The 21,931-nt window shown below is 49.0% G+C and overlaps 1 protein-coding gene and 1 long non-coding RNA gene across 2 annotated transcripts in view; one reads left to right on the top strand and one right to left on the bottom strand.

Moving 5' to 3' along the window:
- Window positions 1-10,983, bottom strand: part of EHD1 (EH domain containing 1) — a 34,747-nt gene extending 23,764 nt beyond the window's left edge. The window contains exons 1-2 of the mRNA XM_027832534.3: window positions 10,057-10,983; window positions 5,546-5,643 (exon numbers count right to left, since the gene is read on the bottom strand). Coding sequence (XP_027688335.1) covers window positions 5,546-5,643; window positions 10,057-10,460 — 502 coding nt within the window. The 5' untranslated portion in view covers window positions 10,461-10,983. The remainder of the gene's footprint in view (window positions 1-5,545; window positions 5,644-10,056) is intronic.
- LOC119566788 lies at window positions 10,732-17,643 on the top strand. The gene is made up of 2 exons (XR_005226140.2): window positions 10,732-11,074; window positions 17,430-17,643. It is a non-coding gene; the product is annotated as an uncharacterized LOC119566788 (long non-coding RNA).
- The last annotated feature ends 4,288 nt before the right edge of the window (window positions 17,644-21,931 follow it).

The following is a 21,931-nucleotide window of genomic DNA, read 5'->3' as shown; positions in this document are numbered from 1 at the left end:
GACTTGCCCAGGGTCTCACGGAGTTGGTTGTAGGAATCAGAAATTGACCCCATCTTTCAAGTCCCAGTCAAGTGCCATAACTGGCCTTTGCCAAAGGGAGTGCAGCCATGTATTAATGCAAATTGCCTTCTGTGTTTTGAAGAGCATGGGCAATAAGACAGTCAGTTTCACCTTCTAAATTTAAGCTTTGACTACCTGGGAGAGTTATTGGCATAACGCAAGATGCAAATTTAAACTGATCTAGTTATACTGGAATAATCAACCCCACAGGGACACTCTCTGTATTAGGCAGCCTTTTCTCAGTGTCTCTCTTGGGAAGGGGTTAAAAGTAAGCCAAAGAGCCACTTATTCTGTATAAAAATGTGGGGAGGCAGGAGGAGAAAGAATCACAACTATGTACCTGCATCATTAGCACAGGCTTCCCCCATGCAAGCCATACCTGAAGCATTAGCACAAGACCAGACACCACAGAATATGTCCCAATGAAAGTTTAGAAATTTAAAAAAGGAATTTGACCTTGTTTTCCTACAAGATGTTCTGGGGACTGAAGTGACCTGCCTATCCCTGTAAAGTGGCCCAAAAGTATCACTACAGGAATGAGAGACAGCTAACTCTTACATTACAAACAAATTCTATGGTTTGTAAGGGGGAAAGGTAAATTGTTCCACAATTCATGGTGCTTTGTTTAGTGTTACATCCTGGTTTCTTTCTGACTGGGGCAGCAAGAGCCTTATCTTTGAAAGCAGTTTCCTGCAGGCATTACTAGTAACTGGAAAAAATATCAGGAGGGTTTGGAAAGGCTGATGTGATTAATAAGCAAGACATTTTCCTTCCGGCCTTTGCCATAACCAAAAAGCCACAAATACAACAGGAGCTTCTGGAGCAATGTAATCAAGTGCCAGGACTGATACTCAGGAAGAGCTAAGCTAAGTTACAAGATTCTGCAGAGATCTGAACGAGCCCAGAGATGGACACAGAAGGGAACGTGCAGGGACCAGCCTCAGCACAGAAGTGACAAGCCCAGTTCCTCTGCTGGGGAGTAGTCAGTGGGGTGCTTTGAAGTGGTGTGGGGTACAGAAGAGGGGTGAAATCCTTTAGCAGAAACATTGAGAAACCAATAGAAAAACTGAAACACTAGGTCAAGCTCAGGCACTTGCTAGAGTCAGACCTGGATCACAGCCAGCACTCAGTCAATAGACCAATAAAAGGCCTGAGATTGAGAGTCAGATGTTGTGAACAAGAGGGGTTAGAGGTAAATATTTATGTTGCTCCTCAGGAGGCAGAAGATCCAGGTCAGTACAGAGCATTTGCCTCTAGAACAGTGATCCCCAAACTTTTCAGGGTCATGTCACCCCCTTATCCCTGTCTGTGGCCCCTCCCCACCCCTGGGGGGAGGCCAGGAGTGGGGCAGTGGACAGGGGTAAGGAGGACAAGGCTGGAGCCACAGCTGGGGTGGGCCTGAGGCCAGGGCTATGACTGGGGCCAGATGTGGAGCTCCAGCTGGGCTGCAATCAGCCCAAGGCTGTGGGCAGGGCAGGGCCAGGCATGGATCGGGGCTTGGGGGCCCTCCCTCCCTGCAGGCTGGCCTGGCCCTGCCATGTACCCCTGAATGTTCCTCCATTTCAGTTTGGGGACCTCTGCTCTAGAAGGAAAGGCAGGCTGGTCTTGTGGTTCAGGAAGTGGGCTGGGATTCACGAGCTTTGAGTGCTAGTCCCAACTCTGCAGCACTAGGCAAGTCACTACTATGACTCAGTTCCCCTCCCCATCCCTCCATAAAATGGGGATAAATACTCCTTTTCTCACTTTGCGGTCCTCTTGTACCAGGCACTGTGCACACAGATGGTCCCTGCCCCAATCTCAGCTGTGACTTCTAGGAGCTATGAATGCAAACAAATCAGTGCTCAAAAGTTGCTGTCAGAACAGGTGGCAAAGGAATTTAGTTGGAGACATTTACATTGTATATGCTGACATGTGATGTTGACAGTTTGTGTTTTAACTGTTAAAGATTTTGAATCTCAACAGGTCATTAAACTGTCTGACCCCTACCCTCCATAATTTCCTATTTAAATTTTCAGTTGTGGGGAAAGTGCTAAAAATAAAATTCTTTCAAGCCTACTTCTAACTAGGGCAATCAGAAGTCAGCCTGTCCTGACCTCTTTACAGTGGGTTCTCAGATGAAGATATTGGTGTTTCTCCCAAGACACTCCAGGCACTTAAAGGAGCCAACAGCTCTGGAATGGGGACGAGGGTTGACAATGCTGCTTCAGGTTTCTACCTTAAGCTCATCCATACAGGAGACAGCCACTCACACAGCCTCGCTGAGAGAGCGTGCAATGAAAATCCCCCAGGAACTAGGGACCACTCCAAATGCTGCCACCTTGAGCTCCAAGGGCACAGTGTGCTTCTGATCTCCCTGATCCAATATTGAGAGCAACATGGACCCTGGAAGCATCACTACATGCACACACCTGTGGGTGAGGTTACAGAATAAGCCACCTGTGACAATTCATGCACAGCTGGAAGGTACTCCTAGTGCTGTCCTAGAGCAATGTATTCTGGTGATAAGGGTGGGACTACACTACTTCTAACAGGTTCAGAGGGCCATGAATGAACTTATGTAGAACAGATCCTATTTTTACTCTCAGAGCACTCAGCCATGGGAAATTACTGCCTGCCAAATTCTCCCCCTCAATATTGAGTCACTATTTATCTACATGGTTAAAGTCTGGCAGTCACATTACAGCCAAGGGATGCTGTAAAACAAGCATTCCCCAGGCCCTTACAGTCACAATAAGAGGCTCAAATGTACAAGCCAATGGTACTCAACTGCACAAGCAAGATCTCAGAACACTGCTCCCCTGATAGGGGGCTCACTCTACAGGGAAGCAAGCTTCTAGGCTCAGATGCCACTTGGTGCCATGAGATCTCTGGAATGCTAAAGCCAACAGGTGCTGCAGGCTAAAGCTCAGGAAGCCATTCAGAGGCAACACCACAGCACACATCGAGCAGTAGTACCTGGATAACAGTCCATTGAATTTGTAGTGTTGCCAGTGTGGTAAAAGCAGTAAGCTGAAGAATACTAGAATGGGAGTCAGTCAAGTGAGAGTTGTGAAGTATCACACATTTGTCAGGATGGAAGAAAGAGGCTACTCACTGGAGCACAGAATGGGGACTCCTGGGTTCTCCTCTCTATAGCCAGTAGGTCTAGTGCAGGGGTCGGCAACCTGCAGCCCACGTGCCAAAGGCAGCACGTGAGCTGATTTTTAGTGGCACTCTGCTGCCAGCCAGGGTCCTGGCTGCTGGCCCTGCTCAGCCCACTGCTGGCCTGGATGGACGGAACTCTGGGCTGGCAGCGGGCTGAGCGGGGCTGGCAACCAGGACCCTGGCTGGCAGGGACCAGTGGACAGAACCCCAGACTGGCAGCAGGCTTAGCGGCTCAGTGTGCTGCCGATCTGGGGTTCCATCTGCCAGCCCCTGCCAGCCGGGGTCCTGGCTGCTGGTACTGCTCAGCCTGCTGCCAGTCTGGGGTTCCATCGGGAGGACCCTGTAAATGTAAAATTTATTACTGGCATGCGAAACCTTAAATTAATGAAGGCTTGGCATGCCACTTCTCAAAGGTTGCCGACCCCTGGTCTAGTGGTTTAGACCAGGGAGTTATTGGATGATCAGGACACCAGGGTTCTAGTCCCCATCCCTGCTGCTCACCTATCTTACACAAATCACTTCCACTGTGTGCCTCAGGTTTTCCACCAAAATCTGTAGGACATGGACAATAGTGACCTACCATCCAGAGGGCTGGTTTGCTGACCACCCTACAGTGAGGGCAGGCTAACTCACTCAAGTGCTATTAGTCCTCCAGTGCCTTCCCACAATTCCCTCTGTGCACCCAGGACAGATGAATTCTCACAATTCACTAAGACAAAGTAGCACAGCCTACTGTTTTACAAAGCACCATGGGATGTGCCATCCCAAATCCTAATGACCTGGGGAATGCAACAGCAGCGAAGACAGAGTAGCACAAGTACGGCTTGCAGCATGGCTGCTGACAGATGGCCTTAGCTATCCTGGGAGCTGGTCATCCAAGATCTCCAAAGTGAAGACAAGCCCCTAAGTTACACTGGTGCATCCACCTTATGGATTTGAACTGAAGCTTGTTCAACACTTGCTTTAAATTGGTTCCGCTTGTAAGGGGAGTTACAAGATTAAGGGCTAACACACATCTGAGGCTTACACCAGTTTAAATGAGATTTAGTTGAACAGGTGAAGCTTTTCTGATATGAGCAGGGACATGCAAACTCAGTCAGCCATTGTTCCTACCTGCAATACAGTGGAGAGGAATGGAAACAGACCATGCACTCTCATGTCGAGAAGTGGCTCAGCTAAGTAACTCATTGAGATATCTGAAGTGCTTAGCATTCCCAGCAGCATGATTCACAGCTAACTGAGGTGGGAGGGGGTCATCCCCATTTTATGCTACAGAAAGAGGCACATTAATGAAGCTAGTTACCCCAGGACAAAGGCAGAGAGGGGACTAGAACCCAGGAGTACTAACTCCCCAGCTCTAACCATTACACTGTATTCCTCAATCTAGAAACAGAACCCAGGAGTACTGACTCCAAACAGCCAGCTCTTATTTCATTTTTATTAAAATTATTAGCCCCACACACAACAAGGGAGTTGCCATCCTGAAGAGCTTCTATTCTAAACAGGACGGACAGGGTGGGAGGGGAAGTGACTTGCCCTGGGTCACATAAGAACCAGGAATAGAACCACTTCTCTCACTTCAAGTCAAATGCCCTGGCCACTAGACCATGCTTCTCTACCTCTAAATGGCCTTAAAGCATTGACAACCCAACAAGCGATCCTGCATGCATCCAGGGGGTGCCATGCTAGCCTCCCAAGATGGACTGGACTTGTCCTAATACAATGGCTCTGGAGTGGACATCAGATGCACTTTGTCAGCTTCACAGTTAAGTCCTCAGCTCCACTTCAAGCTAGTCTTTGGACAGACCTTCCAAGTGAGGGATCACCTCTATTGACACTATTCTCTTCCAAACCCAAAAATCAGAGAACATTCGCAGCTCCCAAGACACCAGACAGCTCCAGAAAGCCAGACTAGCTCTGGAATTTTAGCCACCAGTGCAATAGGATTTGCAATGATGCCAATCATTTCTATACTAGGAGTTGACGCTGGGGCAAATATCTCAAACCTTGGTCCACAGAGAACCAGGAAGGTTAAGTGGATGACTTAATGTTAAGCTATTTTGCCTTTAAGTTGAAAAAAATCCAACTGCCTTTGCTTGGAGTAGTAACCTGCTGCTGTTCTACCAAATGCTTTGCACACATGTACTTCAGACCAGAGCTCTATAAGAGGCCAAAATAAATGGAGGGATAGTCAAGTCTGGCTCAAGCTAGTCTGTTTTTATATTATGTGGTATGCCCAGTTTCACACTTTGGGGCTCCATGATCCCACTGGTCTGTCAGATCCAGTCTGGAAATTCTTATGTAGTGTAGGCACTGGAATGCATTTAAAGGAAGCAATTACCTCTGCTTATGCGTTGCTTCTCTCCCGAGAGGATACCAGGTGTGTCAATGATACTGATGCTATCCAGGACAGGGTTGGGTAGCTGGGCACACATGAACCTACATCAGAAGAGATACACAAATTAGACAGGCTAGGCACTTTCCTTCTATAGTAGGTAAAAGATCAGAGGCAAGAAAAAAAACCAAGACAGACCAGCCACGTGGTCTAGGCTGGGGCTCAGGATATCTGGATTCAATTGCTTACTTTGCTAGACTCCCTATGTGACCAGGGGCAAGTCTCCCTCCCCACCAGCAGAGACTGCCTTAATTCCCTTATCTGTAAGACAGTTTTACCTAACAGTGTATGGTGAGTTTAAATCCAGCCTCAGGTATATGGGAGGAGGGGTGCTAAGCTAGACAGCAGGCTTTTTGGGGAAGGGGCTGTCATTTATTATGTTTGTACAGCACTAGCAGAATTGGTATCTATAAATCACTTCACCTCTGTGACTCACTGTCTTATAGGAAGTGTACCTCTTGCATTTTAAGTATGTGAAAGAAACTGGAGAGTCTGTAGTTGCTTTGGCAGATTTACTAGCAATAGTGGACAATTTTAAGCTACCAATTGGTCAGTTCTCTTTAAATTACACTAATGTGACACCTGCTCTTCAGCCTTATATGCATGAAGCCACCAAGTATATAAGGCTAAGGACAAGGGAGCCATACTAGAGAAGTGCTGTTATTTAGAGACATTTCTGTTAAACCCCAATGGAGACAATAGCCTTGCTCTTCAGCCCAATAGTGAAACGAACTTGATTTTTATTGTCCAAGCCACCTAAACAGTAGCAACAAGTAAATCGGATAGAAAAATTGTCACTTCTAATAATCTAAGATATAGTAACAAACATGCAGAATGCTAGATGCAAGCAGCAATGAGAGTTGTCATGAGTATTAACTGGAAATGTCAGTCAACACTGCAAGTTAGTGCACTTTATACCTTCCAGCTGCTGACAGTGACAAGCTTGATGCCAAAACAGCACATTTTTTAAAGGAAAGAGTGACAGACTTGAAAATTCCACACTTAACCTTCCCACTAATCCAACAATTCTATGATCGTAATGTACTGCTTCCATTCACTGTTTCCTAACTTTTGATCAGATCTTCTCTTGAAAATGAGTCATCTAAAGTGGGAGAATTTGCTGGAATTCGTTTATTTTTCCACTAGGCAAACCAACTGGCAAGATCTTTAGCTTGTTCTTATTTCAGAAGTTGAGTCCACAGCAATTTTAGTTCCTCAGCGGAGCCTGCAGCTGCTTTCTGTTGGAGATTTCAGCTAGCTATGCAGAAAGGAAGAGTGATCAACTACAACAGCAAGGCAATCGTGCTCAGCTGACATGGATTTCATAAAGAGGCAGGAAATCTCTCAACTCCTGCACAAGACTCATTGTAACCCTTAATCCCTAGTGTTTCAGAAGAGACTGAGCAGTTTTAAAAGTGAACATTTCTACATTATCTTCCAGCCACAAAAAAAATAATCTTAGTTTGAAACTGCATGCTTTGCTGCTCATACAGACACCTTTAGCATGAGGATTATAGCACAACAGTGGGGGTAGGGGAAGGAAAAACAAGGACATGAGGCTAAACCTGCTACTCCTTTATTGAGCCTAGAGACCCCGCAGTGCTCCTTTAAGGAGCTTTAGGATGAATGCAAGAGACAGACCTTTGTTACATGCCATCTGAAGAAACCACTGGCTAAGACAGTTAACAGATTAAAAGGATACAGTATATTAAAGTTGCAATACACAAGACATTTTTTAAAAACACTAGGCCATCAAGATGAGACAACTTGGGTTAAGCATTAACAGTCCTCACTTTCCTCCAACAGGGAGATCAGAGGCCAACATTCCAGAGACCCATTTAACAGTGGGGATTAAATGCCATCTAGAATTGGCTTATAAACAAGCCAGCTCACAAACAGCTAGTAGATCCTGACCTAGAATTGTCCAAAAGGCATCCTTCTGGGCAGAGAGGAAGTAGCCATGAATAGAGAGGGGCCCTGATCATGAGTTCAAGCTGCATGCTATGGTTTTCAAGTGTTTCATTCATGCCCTCCTGCATCATGCCCTCATGGTCAGCTATGAATTTATCTTCTATCACCAAGGGCAGGAAGCCCATTTCTGGATGATTATGAGTATTATGAGAACCTGTGGCTGGATATCCCTGAATTACCCATTTCCTTATGAGGTATCACAATTTTGTATTTTAACCTTGAAGTGAAACTCTCCCCTTTCAACTACAGAAGCAGCCACATGCTCAGAAATGTCCACTAGCAGGGGTGTACTCTGGCAGGAGTACTCTGCAATACCTCTGCTTCCAAGGGAGCTCCTGAACCCCCCTGCAGGACCAGAGAATTGGGTTCTGAGTTATGAAGGGATGTGGTCATGTTAAGACTTTTTAAATAAATTATAAAAAGGAGTACTTGTGGCACCTTAGAGACTAACCAGTTTATTTGAGCATGAGCTTTCGTGAGCTACAGCTCACTTCATCGGATGCTATGCATCCGATGAAGTGAGCTGTAGCTCACGAAAGCTCATGCTCAAATAAACTGGTTAGTCTCTAAGGTGCCACAAGTACTCCTTTTCTTTTTACGAATACAGACTAACACGGCTGTTACTCTGAAACCTGTCATTAAATAAATTATGTCCTCTTAGAGTTACTGTCCTCTTTGATTTTGAGGAATGGAGTTTGGGAAGTTTAAGTTAACTTGCTTTAATATTAATTTCTTTCTCCCATTTCAACTTGGGAAAACACCCAGTCAGTTTCGTGTTTGTTTAGGGTCAGTTCCTAATCAATTTCAGTCAGAGTTCCCTCCATGCAGTCAGATGTGACCAACACTATTATGGAAATCTGAGACATTGATGGGAAGACATCACTATGCAGTTCTGCACAAAAACCCCCTTCTGCCTGAGGCCATTCAGAGGCAGAAGACTGCCTATGGGGCAGGGAGGGAGTCGTAACAGAATTTGGCTGCAGCATTTATAGATGAGGTATCCAAGAACTATGCCTTAGAGCAGCGGTTTTCAAACTTTTGGGCTCAGGCCCCACTTGCAAATGTTTATGGCCTGTCAGGACCCAGTAAGCAGTCTGGGGGTGGAGTCCCCAGGGTGGTTTCAGTTAGGCCCTGGAGGGGAGTGGGGAGGGAGAAAGAAGGAGGAGGAGAGACAAGAGTTGGGTCCTGCTCAGCATTAACTGTACAATGACAGCTCCCCATCCCCACCTACCAAGGTACCACCCCAGTGACCATGTACTTCAACAGATAAAGCCCCAACTTGGCTTTGGACAGGGGGGAGGGGCACACGTATTATACAGGACTTGGTACAGGGATCTGCACAAAGAAGATTGACATAAGTCTGGGGGCTGACAAGTATTGTTGGCAGGCTCCCTCCCTGCATCCCTACCCACCCTGGGGCCTCCACACCAGGGTCTCACCTCTTGAAGATGGTACTAAAAGATATAGAGAATTAGACAGAGACTATCTTATTGCCCTTATATAAAACCATGGTACGCCCACATCTTGAATACTGCATACAGATGTGGTCCCCTCATCTCCAAAAAGATATACTGGCATAAGAAAAGGTTCAGAAAAGGACAACTAAAATGATTAGGGGTTGGAATGGGTCCCATATGAGGAGAGATTAAAGAGGTTAGGGCTTTTCAGCTTAGAAAAGAGGAGACTAAGGGGGGCTATGATAGAGGTATCTAAAATGATGAGTGGTGTGGAGAAAGTGGATAAGGAAAAGTTATTTACTTGTTCCCATAATATAAGAACTAGGGGCCACCAAATTAAATTAATGGGTAGCAAGTTTAAAACAAATAAAAGGAAGTTCTTCACATAGTGCACAGTGTCAACCTGTGGAACTCCTTGCCTGAGGAGGTTGTGAAGGCTAGGACTATAACAGGGTTTAAAAGAGAACTGAATAAATTCATGGAGGTTAAGTCCATTAATGGCTATTAGCTAGAATGGGTAAGGAATAGTGTCCCTAGCCTCTGTTTGTCAAAGAGTGGATGGCAGGAGGGAGATCACTAGATCATTACCTGCTAGGTTCACTCCCTCTGGGGCACTGGGCATTGGCTGCTGTCAGAAGACAGGATACTGGGCTGGATGGACCTTTGGTCTGACCCAGTAGGGCCGCTCTTATGTTCTTACTAAGGTGAAACGGGGGGGGGGGGGGAGGGGGGGCGCCGCCATGCAGTGCCACTCATGCCCACCCACCAGCACAGCCACACCTATCGAGGAAGGCGCTGGGGGGGGGGGGGGGGAAGGGAGGCAGAAGGGAGCGTTGAGTGTGGTCCCCCCGCAGCCAGGCTCTCACCTGTTGAGAGTCTAGGGGTGCCACCAGTGGCCACACAGGTCCCAGGCCAGCCCTCACCTGTTGAGAGAGGCGCAGAGGGGTGCTGCAGCCGCCCCCCCCACCCCCACACACACGTGTTGAAGGCCGGCGGCGAGCGGCACTGGAGACCCCTCCCCCCGCTCACCTGTTGAGAAAAGCGTTGCCGAAGGCGTTGAGCTTGCGGAACGGCCGCCGCGGGTCGACCACCAGGGCGTTGCCAGGGACGACGCCCTCGGTCTCGCCGCCCATGACGGCGATGAAGGAGTCGGTGGTGGGCTCGGGCCCGATGCGCATGCCCGGGAAGTCCTGCTCGATGAGGTGCCGGATGAAGGTGGTCTTGCCCGTGCTGTACTGCCCCACCAGCAGCACCATGGGCTTGTTCTCCCAGTCGGCCGGCTCCAGCGCCGGGGAGTGGAAGTCGTGGAAGCGGTAGTACTCCTCCAAGGGCAGCAGCTTGGTGGCGTAGAGCTGCTTCAGCCCCTCCGAGACCGTGCGGAACAGCTCCGGCTCCTTGCGCCGCCGCGCGTCCTTGCTCACCCAGCTGAACATGGCTGCGGGGACTGGAGGGGTGGGGGCGGCTGCGTTACGGGTGGGGGCGCTACAACGAGGAGCGGGCCAGCAACGGTCTCCGCCGTGCTCAGCCGCCTGCCACTGAATAAAGCGCCCCCCTCGGAGCCTGCATTTATACGTATCCCCGCCCCTCAGCCACGCCCCCGAGAAGCTGATTGGTGGCCGCCATTTGAGCCGCTTCCGCCCCGCTCCCTGGTCCCAAACGTTCCTTGCCACCGCTCCGCAATAGTAATGTCGTCACTTCCGCCCCTCTCGACCGCTTTTTGCCTTTGCCTACCCTCCGTGACAGTTACCGCGGTGGAAGTAGCTCTAGAGTCTCCCATCCTCGCCCCGCCCCCCACTAGCCGCCATGACAGTTACTGTGGCAAAAGCAGGTTTCAGAGGAGCAGCCCTGTTAGTCCGTATTCGCAAAAAGAAAAGGAGTCCTTGTAGGATCGTGTGGGATGTAGGACAGAGGGGGGCAAACTACGGCCCGCGGGCCACATCCGGCCCCTGAGCGCCTGGCAGGGGAGGCTAGTCCCCGGCCCCTCCCCCGCAGTAACGCCCCCGCGCGGGCAGCAGGGCTGCGCGCTCCTGCCGCTTTGAGCCGCATGGTAAAGGGGCGGCGGCGGCGCGCGCCCGGCGGCGGTGGGAGGGTTGGGTAGGGGATCCGGGGGGCAGTCATGGGACAGGGGGCGGTTGGACGAGACGGACGGAGGTTGTGGGGCGGTCGGGGAACAGGGGGGTTGGATAGGGCGTGGGCGTCCCGGGGGCCTATCGGGGGGGGGGGGGACGGTGGATAGGGGCCGGGGGTCAGTCAGGGGACAGGGAGCGGTGGGGTTGGGATGGGGGAGTCCCGGGGGCACGAGGTCCTGGGAGGGAGCGGTCAGGGGACAAGGAGCAGGGGGAGTTGGATGGCTCGGGGGCTCTGAGGGGGGGCAGGAAGTTGGAGGGGGCAGATAGGGGGCGGGGGCCAGGCTGTTTGGGGGGCACAGCCTTCCCTACCCGGCCCTCCATACCGTTTTGCACCCCAATGTGGCCCTTGGGCCAAAAAGTTTGCCCACCCCAATGTAGGATCATGTGGTGTTCCAGGGCCGCAGGGGTTTGACCAAACCCACACATACAATGAGTTGTTGTTATCTTCACACTCTGCCTCCTCACCACCGCCACCCTGGCGGCCCGCCTCCCCCCACGCTGGGCATCTGGGATACCATTGTCACTGAATCAAAATCTCCTCACACCATCCCCCAACCCCTGAAACTGCCCATCAAAATCAACCTCCAGCCCCCACACTGCCCACCGAAGTTAGGGTTGTCAACCCTCCAGGATTGTCCTGGAGTCTCCAGGAATTAAAGATTAACCTTTAATTAAAGATTGTCATGTGAGGGAAACCTCCAACCAGTACTGGCAACCCTATACCGAAATCAACGCCAAAGCCTCTGACACTGCCCACCTAAATCAACCACCCAGCACTGCCCACTGAAATCAAACACCTGACACTGACCACCCAAATCAACCCCCAAACTCCATGACATTGCCCAAAAGAGTCAACTCCATATCCCCTGACACTGCTCACTGAAATCAACCTGCCTATCCCCCAGTGCCCACCAAAATTAACCCCCAACACTGATCACCAAAATTAACCCTAAACATTGACCACCAAGATCAGCTTCCCAACCCCGCCACTGAAATCAAACCCCCAACCCCTGTCACCGCTCACTGAAATCAAACCCCAACTCCGACAGTGTCCACTGAAATGACCCATCAACCTCCTGACACTATCCCACTAAACACCATTCACAAGCCCCCTAAATACCATTCCCCCAACACCAGCCCCCCAGCCACTGTCATCCAAATCCACCCAATTTATCCCCCAAATCCTTCAGAAACCATCCCTCCAAATCCTCAGACACTGTCCCCTCAAGGCCCCAACCTTTTGACACCGTTCCCCCAGTCGCCCTCTGACTCTATGCTGCCCGGACACTGCTGCTCCAAATCATCACCCAAACTGCCTAACATCATCCCATCAAATCCCCTCACACTGTCTTCTTGACACCAGGCTAGATAGTCCGGCTAGATTGCTCCATGGGTCTGATCTGGGGCTGCTGGGAAAAGGGGTGGGGGAATACTGGGCTAGTGATCTTAGGTGGCAACAAGGAGGGATATCAGGCTAGATGGGCCCATTGGTTTGATTCAGTGTGGTGGGGAAGGGAGTAATCCTGGACTGATCTGTTCTGAGGTTTCTAGGAAACAGGGAAGAGACAATGGGTGGAGAGAAAGATTTGAGGAGATTGAGGGAGGATCATGCTCATGTTTCTATTCTAGTGTTTGAGGAGTTTCCTCTCTGGGAGTGAATCATGCCCTCCCCCCAGTAACTGCCATTTCTCCTCCTGGAGAATCTCAGTGCTGGACAAACACATTTTCCCCTTTATCACTGCCTCTGTCTATAGCTCCCCAAATATATATACATATATATATATATATACACACACACAAAGAGAGATGGCCCGACCCTCACCCGAACTGCTCTCATCCATTTTCGCCCCTTTGGCCGCTCCTTCCACCTCCCTCTGCGTCATTTAACAGCCCATCTGGAATCCTTCTTTGTCAATGGGGTCTTGCATCACAGATGAAGTCAGCAAAGTTCTGGAATGAGTCACTGTTAGGTAAAGGCTTGCTGCTATGCCCCATCACCCAGCTTCTTTCAGATCCTCCTCCCGCACAATTCTACTCATGCTGGCAGGTATCAGTGGCAGCCTGGTTAAAGCCACTGGCCGTGCGAACCACCCTTCTTTCGGGAAAAATGCAAGGAGCAATTAAGTTCCTTCATAGAGCAGGAGAGCTGGAGACAACAGAAAGCACCCAAGGCAATCAGCTGCATGGCAAAGCCTGAGCATGGCTAAGCCATGTTGGCTGCAGGGTTTTCCTGGGACTGACTGCAAATGCAGGGGCTGGGGGATTGCTTAGCAAGCTGAGCCTGTGACCATGTGAGAAAGGCAAAGAGCCAGCAGACAGCAAGAGGAGCAGAGGTGAGCGTGGCCCTGGGAGGCAGCAAAGAGACAGATCTAGGACTGACTGGAGAGGCAGGCTTGGAAACTGTGAGCACAAACACTGCTGCTTGTTTGTTCCTGCTGTGATCAGGGACACAGGACAGTGTGGACATTCTTTGCAAATAAATAAGATTGTACCACAGAACATATCCCCCTTGCATCCTCTTCTTCCTCCTCTCAGAAACAGCCTGGCAAGGCCCCAAGTGTTGGCAAACTGTTCCAAAGGGAAGCAGTTCACTTAGGGTGCGATCCAATGCCCTTTGAAGCCAGTGAAGAGAGTCCCATCAAGTCGCTGGGAATCATCAGTCAACATGTGTTGGACCAAGCCTTTAGTTCATCTTCTGGGGACCGTCTACATAGTTACTCCACACTAGCATTTAACTTCATAAAGGACAACTACACAAAAATGAGGAAGCCAGTTAAATGGAAATTAAAAGCTACAGTCACAAAAGTGAAATGCCTGCAAGCTGCATGGAAACATTTTAAAAACACCATAATGGAGGCTTAAATGTATAACCACAAATTAAAAAACATAGAAAGAGGACCAAAAAAGTGCCACCATGGCTAAACAACAAAGTAAAAGAAGCAGTTACAGGCAAAAAGGCATCCTTAAAAATTGGAAGTTAAGGCCTACACAGGAAAATAGAAAGAAGCATAAACACTGGCAAGTCAAGTGTAAAAGTATAATTAGGCAGGCCAAAAAAGAATTTAAAGAGCAATTAGCAAAAGACTCAAAAACTAATATAAAAAAAAATGTTAAGTACATCAGAAGCAGGATGCTTGCCAAACAATCAGTGGGGCCACTGGATGATCAAGGCGCTAAAGGGGCACTCAAAGAAGACAAGGCTGTTGCGGTGAAGCTAAATGAATTCTTTGCATCAGTCTTTACTGCAGAGGATGTGAGGGAGATTCCCACACCTAAGCCATTCTTTTTAGATGACGAATCTGAGGAACTGTCCCAGATTGAGGTGTCAGTAGAGGAGGTTTTGGAACAAATTGATAAATTAAACAGTAATAAGTCACCAGGACCAGATGGTACTCACCCAAGAGTTCTGAAGGAACTCAGATCTGAATCTGTAACCTATCACTTAAACCAGGAGACTGGAGGATAGCTAATGTGACACCAATTTTTAATTTTTTTTTAAAAGGCTCCAGAGGTGATCCTGGCAATTACAGGCCAGTAAGCCTAACTTCAGTACCAGGCAAACTGGTTGAAACTATAGTAAACAACAGAATTATCAGACATAGAGATGAACATGATTTGTTTGTTGGGGAAGAATCAGCATGGCTTTTCTAAAGGGAAATCGTGCTTCACCAATCTATTAGCATGCTTTGAGGGGTCAACAACATGTGGACAAGGGTGATCCAATGCATATAGTGTACTCAGACTTTCAGAAAGCTTTTAACAAGGTCCCTCACCAAAGGCTCTTAAGCAAAGTAAGCAGTCATGGGATAAGAGGGAAGGTCCTCTCATGGATTAGTAACTGGTTAAAAGATAGGAAACAAAGGTTAGGAATAAATGGTCAGTTTTCAGAATGGAGAGCAGTAAATAGTTATGTCATCTAAGGGTCTGTACTAGGACCAGTGCTATTCAACATATTCATAAATGATCTGGGAAAGGGGTAAACAGTAAGATCGCAAAATTTGCAGATGATACAAAACGACTCAAGATAGTTAAGTCACAGGCAGACTCCAAAGAACTACAAAGGGATCTCACAAAACTGGGTGACAGGGCAACAAAATGGCAGATGAAATTCAATGTTGATAAATGCAAAGTAATGCACATTGGAAAACATAATTCCAACTGTACATACAAAATTATGGGATCTAAATTAGCTGTTACCACTTAAGAAAGAGATCTTGGAGTCATTGTGGATAGTTCTCGGAAAAGATCTGTTCAATGTACAGCAGTCAAAAAAGCTAAGGGAATGTTAGGAACCGTAATAAGGCAGAAAATATCATAATGTCACTATATAAATCCACGATATGTCCACACCTTGAATACTGCATGTAGTTCTGATCACCCCATCCCAAAAAAAAGATATTAGAATTGGAAAAGGTACAGAGAAGGGCAACAAAAATGATTAGGGGGATGGACCAGCTTCTGTATGAGGGGAGATTAAAAAGACTGGGACTTTTCAGCTTGGAAAAGAGGCAACTAAGGGCTAGTCTACACTGGCAACGTTAAAGCGCTGCTTGTGTAGTCACGGCACAGCGCTGGGAGAGAGGTCTCCAAGCGCTCTAAAAAAACCACCTCCACGAGGGGCATAGCTACCGTCTACACTGGCACGTTACAGCGCTGAAACTTGCTGCGCTCAGGGGGGTGTTTTTTCACACCCCTGAGCGAGAAAGTTGACAAGCCCTAAGGGGGATATTATAGAGATCTATAAAATCATGACTGGTGTGGAGAAAGTGAATAAGGAAGTGTTATCTACTCCTTCGCATAACACATGAACTTGGGTCACCCAATGAAATTAATGGGCAGCAGGTTTAAAACAAACAAGAGGAAGTACTTCTTCACACATCACACAGTCAACCTGAGGAACGTGTTGCCAGGGGAGGTTGTGAAGATCAAAATTATAACTGGGTTCAAAAAAGAACTTGATAATTTCATGGACGATAGGTCCCTCAATGGCTATTTAGCCAAGATGGTCAGGGATGCAACCCCATTTCCCAAGTCTCTGACTGCAAGAAACTGGGACTGAATGACTGGGGATGGATCACTCCATAATTGCCCTGTTCTTTTCATTCCCTCTGAAGCATCTGGTACTGGCCACTGTCACAGACAGGATACGGGGCTAGATGGACCATTAGTCTGACCCGGTATGGCCATTCTTATGTACTTACATGGCCCCGTGACTGTAGCATCTAACCACCTTGCTATTGTTAGTGTATTTATCCTTGCACTCCCCACTGTGAAATAGGGATGTACCATTATCCCCATTTTGCAGAGAGAAAAAACTGAGGCACTGAGCAATTATGGGCTCCCCTTTAGGCACCAAAAGAATTGGCCAGATTTTCCATAAAGATCAGGGCCGAGGGGTCCCAAGCCCTTGAAACCGTGGCCCAAAATAGATATCTGGGGTACAGCCAGGAACTGAACCCAGGCATCCTGACTGACAAGGGGGATCACATTGTGAAGTCTGCTTTGTGAAATGACTTCCATTTTTGTAGCCGGGCTCCCGATATACATCCTAACAGCCATTTTGTTGTTCTGGGTTGAAAAGCCAAAGAAACCTTGACAAGGCCAGTCTATTCCATATGGAGAGATATGGAGCCTCTTGAGGAGACCTATCAATAAGGCTAAGATTACGTCACAGAGGTCACGGATTTCCTGACTTCCAGAGACCTCAGTGACATATTCTGCTTCAGCCCCGGGGCGGCAGGGATGCAGCTGCAAGCTGGCAGGGCCCTGGAGCTCTGCGGATGACGGGAGGCCCCACAGCTATCAGTCCCCATGGGCAGTGGGGGCCCCCACAGTTCCCAGCCACCGTGGACAGTGGGGGGACCCAGAGCTGTGAGCTGCCATGGGCACCGGGGGGAAGCCAGAGCTGTCAGCCACAGTGCTGGACCATTCGCCCACCCCCTCACCAACAGGACTCAGTCTCTCATCCCCCCATCACCCTCATTGTGTCACAGTTATTTTTAGTAAAAGTCAGGGACAGGTCGTGGACTTCCATGAATTTTTGTTTATTGCCCATGACCTGTCCCTGACTTGTACTAAAAATAACCGTGACAAAATCTTAACCTTACCTATCAATGAGAGAGCCAACAAGGGCCATCAACTCTGAATGACTTTCAACTGGCCCCACCTGAGGAGACAATACTTTGGGGTTCAATTAAGATCTGATACAAAATTCAGTGGTGGGGGAATTGATTTGATTGCAGCTGTGTCATGTGTCTGTTTGTGTGTTTAAAGAAGCCGAGAGAACAGACAGAAAAGGCAAGGAGACAGCAGAACACGCATTAGGAGCCTGGCCCCGAGTAAAAGCCTACAGAGAGAAGAGAGATTTTTGGGCTGACTGGCTGGAAAAAGGCTTGGAACTATGAGCAAAGAAACTGCATCCTGCTGTTTGATTCAGGGAAACAGGACTTTGTACTTTCTTTGTAAATAAACAGGATTGCATCAAAGATACCTGACTCCAGCATCAATTTCTCCTCCTAACCAAAACAACCCGAATTTTGGCTAGTTGTGTAGGACAAAAAGGGCATGGCTGGGGGTTGGAATTTCCCACTTTGGGCACAGGGTCAGAGCCTGTATTTAAGCAGGGATACCCTCAAAGGGCCATCCACTACCAGCAGAGGCAGCGCTAGCCCACTGGGGAACCTAAGCAGGAATATTTCCCTCCCCCCCCCCCCCCAACACACACTAAAAACGTGAATGGGGATCCCTTTGAGCTGCTTGGGTCCCTGAGCAATTGCTTAGTCTGCTTATGCCTAGCCGCCAATGACTGCCAGAAATCAGAACAGGTTGGAGAGAAGAGAAGGCAGGAGGGACTCTGCCTTACCTGAAATGGTGACCAGACCTCATACTCACAGACAGGGTGAAATCAGACTCGGCTCACAGGAGCAGACTGTTATTATGCAAAGATCTGTAACTCTTGAATGCTTGATGATATGAGCCTAAGATGGTCAAGCCTTTTGGAAATTCTCTGGCCTGGTGCTAGAAAGCTGGTCCCTGGTAATTATATTACTATATTATTGTTTCTATCACAGTAGTAATTAGAAGTCTCAGTTGAGACTGGAGTGATGTCAGGCCAGGTGCTGCACAGACGCTGACGGAGACTGGGGCCTCCATTGTGCTGGGCACTGCACAGACCCTGACCGAGATCGGGGCCCCCACTGTGCCAGGCACTGCACACTCAAACACAGTGAGAGACCATCCCTGCCCCAAAGAGTTTACAATAACGGCAGGAGGGGATACAAAAGGGAGAAGGAACTTTGCTGAAAGTCACACAGCAGAGCCAGGAATAGAAACCAGGTGTCCCAAACCTCAGCCCTACCCACTAGACCATGCTGCCCTTCTCGGGAGGCATGAGGGCTAGATTTATAGAACAATCCGGTGCTGGGGCTCCCCACTCCACTGCCCACCCTGGGATTACGTTTATTACTGTCCCTTGGAATGGAAAGAAAATTGACCTGACTACTGGCCCATGCCAGCTGCTCCATGCTTGTGCATTAGAGAGTTTTCTTGCACCTTCCCTCAAAGCATCTGATGATGGCTAATTTTGGAGACAGGATACTGGGCTGGGTGGGCCCATGGGTCTGATCCAGCCCACCCATATCCATGTCTCTAACCACACTAAAGGGCTAGCTTTGCAAGCAATGCTCTTTGCAAAGCCCTACTGCAAAGAGATCTCATTGCACCAGCCTTTGTCCTGGTGGGCCCCTCCAGCCGACTGTGGGAATGGGGGATGCCATTGGTCTGCTCGGGGATTAAATACCGATGGCTAAAAATGCCTCTGAGAACCCAAGCCAAGAAACCAGAACAAAATCAGCCCAGTTGTCCTCCCAAATAAGGGAGAACAGGAGGAGAGAGTCTGCAGATTCCCCTTAAGGGGCCAGTGCCTCATTTTTTCCACTATTAAAAGTTTGCTGTCTGGGCTTCCAAGCAAAGGAAAACTGTAACTTATGGCAGAGCTGGGGAAGGAGGCAACAAAAAGCAAGGACTCGCAGGGAGAGGATCATGGCAGCGATTCCTCAAACCCTGCCCAGCCATGCACCCTCCTGGCCTGGGCATGGGGGGCTAACATTCCAACCAGCCAAAGAATTCAGGCTTGACCCTGAGTTCAGAGCGCTCCAGTTGTTCCACTCCGTGTTTGTGCTTCTCACTGACCCCTCGGGGATTGCAAAAAACGTTTGCGGTTCTCATGCCCTGTCATTCCCCTCAGCCGCCCCCTCAAGGATCCAGCTGACTTTTGCCGAGGCTGAGATACACCCACCTCGGGGGTGAGGCTTTTATAAAGGGATCCCCGCTGCGGGGGTGGGGCACTGTGGCTATCCCGGGATTCCCTCCCCCAGTGAGGAGCTGCAGCCACTTTTGGGGTGGGATGTGGGGGGCTGTTTACACGGGGGCCCCCACCTAATGCTGAGACATAGCGGCCTCCGTGGTAGAGCGCGGGAGTGATTTATGCGGGGATCTCTTTTCCGGTGCTGAGATTCAGCCACCTCAGGATAGGGGGCTGCTGCATGCAGCATCGGTTTGAGACAGGAAGTGAGGGATGACCTTGTGTCCAATTGAAGGGGGGCAGCACGGAACTGAGTGTGTTAGGATTTGGCTTTGACTTTGGAGTTAACGCCCCCACTTGTGGGGGAAAGTACCAGCTCAGGGGGGAGACGGAAGACTCCATCTAATTAGAAAATGGCTAAGGAGTGAGATTCAGACAATAGGGTCTTAGGCAGACACCTACAACATCTGCTCAGAAGCTAGGCTCCTGCAGGCCGTGTGCATTCAGCAGGGGGTGAGCAGTGTTCTCCCTGACCTGGGAATAGAACTCAGGAGTCCTGACTCCTCCCCTTCCAGAGCTGGGGGCAGAACCCAGGAGTCTAGACTCCCTAATGAGCTCTGAAAACTGGGAAACTTCCCTGCTTGAACAGCGAATGTTCCCCTACTCATGTAACATGCTAATGTGCTTCCTCTCTGGGAACCTAACCCAGCCCTAACCCTTATCATGAGGCTGGCAGAGCCCCAAACTCACAGCTCCTCGCTCTTGGGGTTAAATAATCCAGACCCCAGAGAAAGTGAGGGTGGGGGCTGCAGAGAAAGAAGCTCTTGCATGCCCTCCTCCCCCAGCATGGAGTGCTGTAGCTCCAGAGAAGGGGGCTCTTGTGCCACAGTGGATGGAGAAAGTGGAGAGCATTGTTATGCGAGCAGAAGGAGATCAAGGGCCCCGGGGTGCAGGAACACTACAGTGAATGCACAGGGGTCTGAGGGGGGTATTAGCACTGAGCATGGTGCAAGAGCCTTCTCCCTTGCAGCACCCACCCCCTTCTCAGCTGTTTCACTGGTTCTGCTCCTGCTTCTACCGCCACCTCTCCCCGGCTGTTGAAATAGCCCATCTGGCTGGTCACCACCTTGTAAACAAGGCTGGGATGTTTGCCCAGCAGAATGGCTGATTCCTCCATAAAATCCTGGCTCCAGATGATCTCTCAGGACAGCTTTTATTTTATGGTCAGTGCCAGTAGAGGATAGTGGGTGGGAACAATTAGCCCTATGCCCAGGCTATTAAGGGATGAGCTTGTGGTTATGGCGTTCAACTGGGAGCTAGACAAGATGGGTTCTAGTCTCACCTCTGCCAAAAACTGCCTTTGTGACCTTGGGTCAGACACTGTGCCTCCATTTCCCCAGAGGTAAAATGGGTGGAATAATCCTGCCTTTGTCTGCTTAGACCATGAGCTCTTCATGGCAGAGATTGTGTTTCTGGACAGTGCCTGGCGCGATGGGGGCCCCAATCTTGGCTGTGGGGTGCCTGGCCTGATGGGGGCCCTGATCTTGGTCAGGGTCTCTAGATACCACCATATGTTCTTCTAGATCAAATCCTCCCTGGTGCTGCAAACACTTACACAAATATCTTTACTCACCCAGTTCATTTCATGGTCATGCTCATATGAGCCTAGCAAGAGAACCCCAGAGTCCTGACTAGAGTTGCCAATTTTGGTTGGACGTGTTCCTGGAGGTTTCATCACATGACATAATTGTTAATTCCTGGAGAGTTGGCAATCCTAGTTTCTAACTCACAGCCTCCTCCCCAAACTTTAGACTGCACTCCTCCACCAGAGCTGAGGCTAGAACCCAGGAGCTCTGACTCTCAGCCCCCCTGCTCTAACCATTAGACCACACTCCTCTTCCAGAGCTGGCAATAGAACCCAAGTGTCCTGACTACCAGCCCCCTGTTCTAACCCAGTGATTCTCAACCAGGGGTACATGGGGGGTACACAGAGGTCTTCCAGGGAGTACATCAGCTCACCTAGATATTTGCCTAGTTTTACAACAGGCTACACAAAAAGCACTAGCGAAGTCAGTGTAAACTAAAATTTCATACAGACGATGGCTTGTTTATACTGCTCTATACACTACACACTGAAATGTAAGTACAATATTTATATTCCAGTGGATTTATTGTAGAATGATATGGTACAAATGAGAGAGTGAGCAATTTCTCAGTAATAGCGTGCTGGGACACTTTTGTATTTCGTCTGAGTTTGTAAGCAAATAGTTTTGAAGTCAGGTGAAACTTGGGGTACGCAAGAGAAATCAGACTCCTGAAAGGGGTACAGTAGTCTGGAAAGATTGAGAGCCACTGCTCTATCCCACTTGGCCCCACTCCCAAGCATGGCTGGAGTCCAAAGGAGGAAGCCACGTGTATTAGCCTCTGAGCAGCTGCAGCCCCAGCCCCTTCTTCTCATCATATGAAACCCCTC

This window comes from Chelonia mydas, chromosome 7 (assembly GCF_015237465.2).
Source record: "Chelonia mydas isolate rCheMyd1 chromosome 7, rCheMyd1.pri.v2, whole genome shotgun sequence".
NCBI classification, from domain to species: Eukaryota; Metazoa; Chordata; order Testudines; family Cheloniidae; genus Chelonia; species Chelonia mydas.
The sequence above is the reverse complement of the archived record's forward strand: the minus strand, read 5'-3'. Positions and strand labels throughout refer to the sequence as shown.